The sequence below is a fragment of the Pygoscelis adeliae genome, unplaced genomic scaffold (genome assembly GCF_000699105.1).
Source record: "Pygoscelis adeliae isolate BGI_AS28 unplaced genomic scaffold, ASM69910v1 Scaffold582, whole genome shotgun sequence".
In the NCBI taxonomy this organism is placed as follows: domain Eukaryota; kingdom Metazoa; phylum Chordata; class Aves; order Sphenisciformes; family Spheniscidae; genus Pygoscelis; species Pygoscelis adeliae.
The window spans coordinates 62,393-63,472 of NW_008824281.1; the positions used below are offsets into that span (position 1 = coordinate 62,393).

Here is a 1,080-nt window from a genome sequence, read left to right on the forward strand (position 1 = left end):
GCCCCGGGCACCAGCCGGCCCTGCGGTAAATGCTGCACCGGCACCAGTAGCGCTCGCCGCCATCAGGGCTTGTGGGGGTGTCTCGGTGAGCACCGTGATGCCCGCTCGCACCGGCACGATGCACCCCGGGCGCAGGACACGTGGCACATGCAACACATCCATCCAGCTGCTCCAGACCCTGTTTTTCGGCATAAATCAGCCCCGGTTCCTCCGCAGTTTTCCCCTGCGCCCAGAAGCTCTCGCTGCCCTCGCTGGCTCGGCCACCGCTCCGGGAAAAAGCTGCGATTCCTGTTGAGCCGGCGGGGAAAGCCCTGGCGCAGGGATGCAGGGACTTTGCCTGCGGTTTCCGTGGGCGGGAGCGGCTCCGGCAAACAGGCGGCTGAGTCAGCGGGTGGAGGACGGCCGCGATGCCGCCCCGGCATGTCAGGGTGCACGGCTGCTTCCCGGCGCCCTGGCAGAGCTCTGCCACTGCCATGCAAAGGGTGACCCCAGAGATGCTGCCGGGGCCAGGCTGGGCTGTTTGCAGCACTGGAGGTTGGAGCAAAACCAAAGCAAGGCCCAGTGCTGCCGGGGACCGTGCGCGTGTCCCCGAGGTGCTCCAGGACCTGCTGGCACAGCACGGGTCCCGTAACCCGGGGATGAGCAGATCCCCATGCTCCTGAGCACCCATCAGCGCCGACTTGCTGCTCCCGGGGGTGCGAGCGGTGCGAGCCCGGTGTCCCACCGGCTGCAAAGATGCTGAATTTGGGCAGCGCATCGACTCCATCCCAAGTGGGGGGACAGAGCGGGGCATCCCCGTTTGGGCAAAATCCAGAGGTATCATCACTGACCGCCTCCCCCCCACCCCCCTGGAAAACAGACCAGCTCCTGGTGCCCCCATGGTGGGTGTTTTGGGGTGAGCTGCACCCCACAGGGCTCAGCCCAGCTGGGATGAGGGAAGGCAGCGCTTGTACGGGGAGCTGGACGGGCGCCCAGGCCGGGAGGCAGCAGCCGCGCAGCTAATCCCTGGCCCTTGCAAGGCTGCGCCGGCGCCGGCACATTCTGTCCCTGCCAGTGCCGGGGCGGCCGCGAGCTTCGCCG

At 67.9% G+C, this 1,080-nt stretch overlaps 1 protein-coding gene across 1 annotated transcript in view; it reads left to right on the forward strand.

The window, feature by feature from the left end:
- IL12RB1 (interleukin 12 receptor, beta 1) overlaps positions 1-383 on the forward strand; it is an 11,813-nt gene extending 11,430 nt beyond the window's left edge. The window contains exon 8 of the mRNA XM_009318413.1: positions 217-383. Coding sequence (XP_009316688.1) covers positions 217-383 — 167 coding nt within the window. The remainder of the gene's footprint in view (positions 1-216) is intronic.
- Positions 384-1,080: the final 697 nt, after the last annotated feature.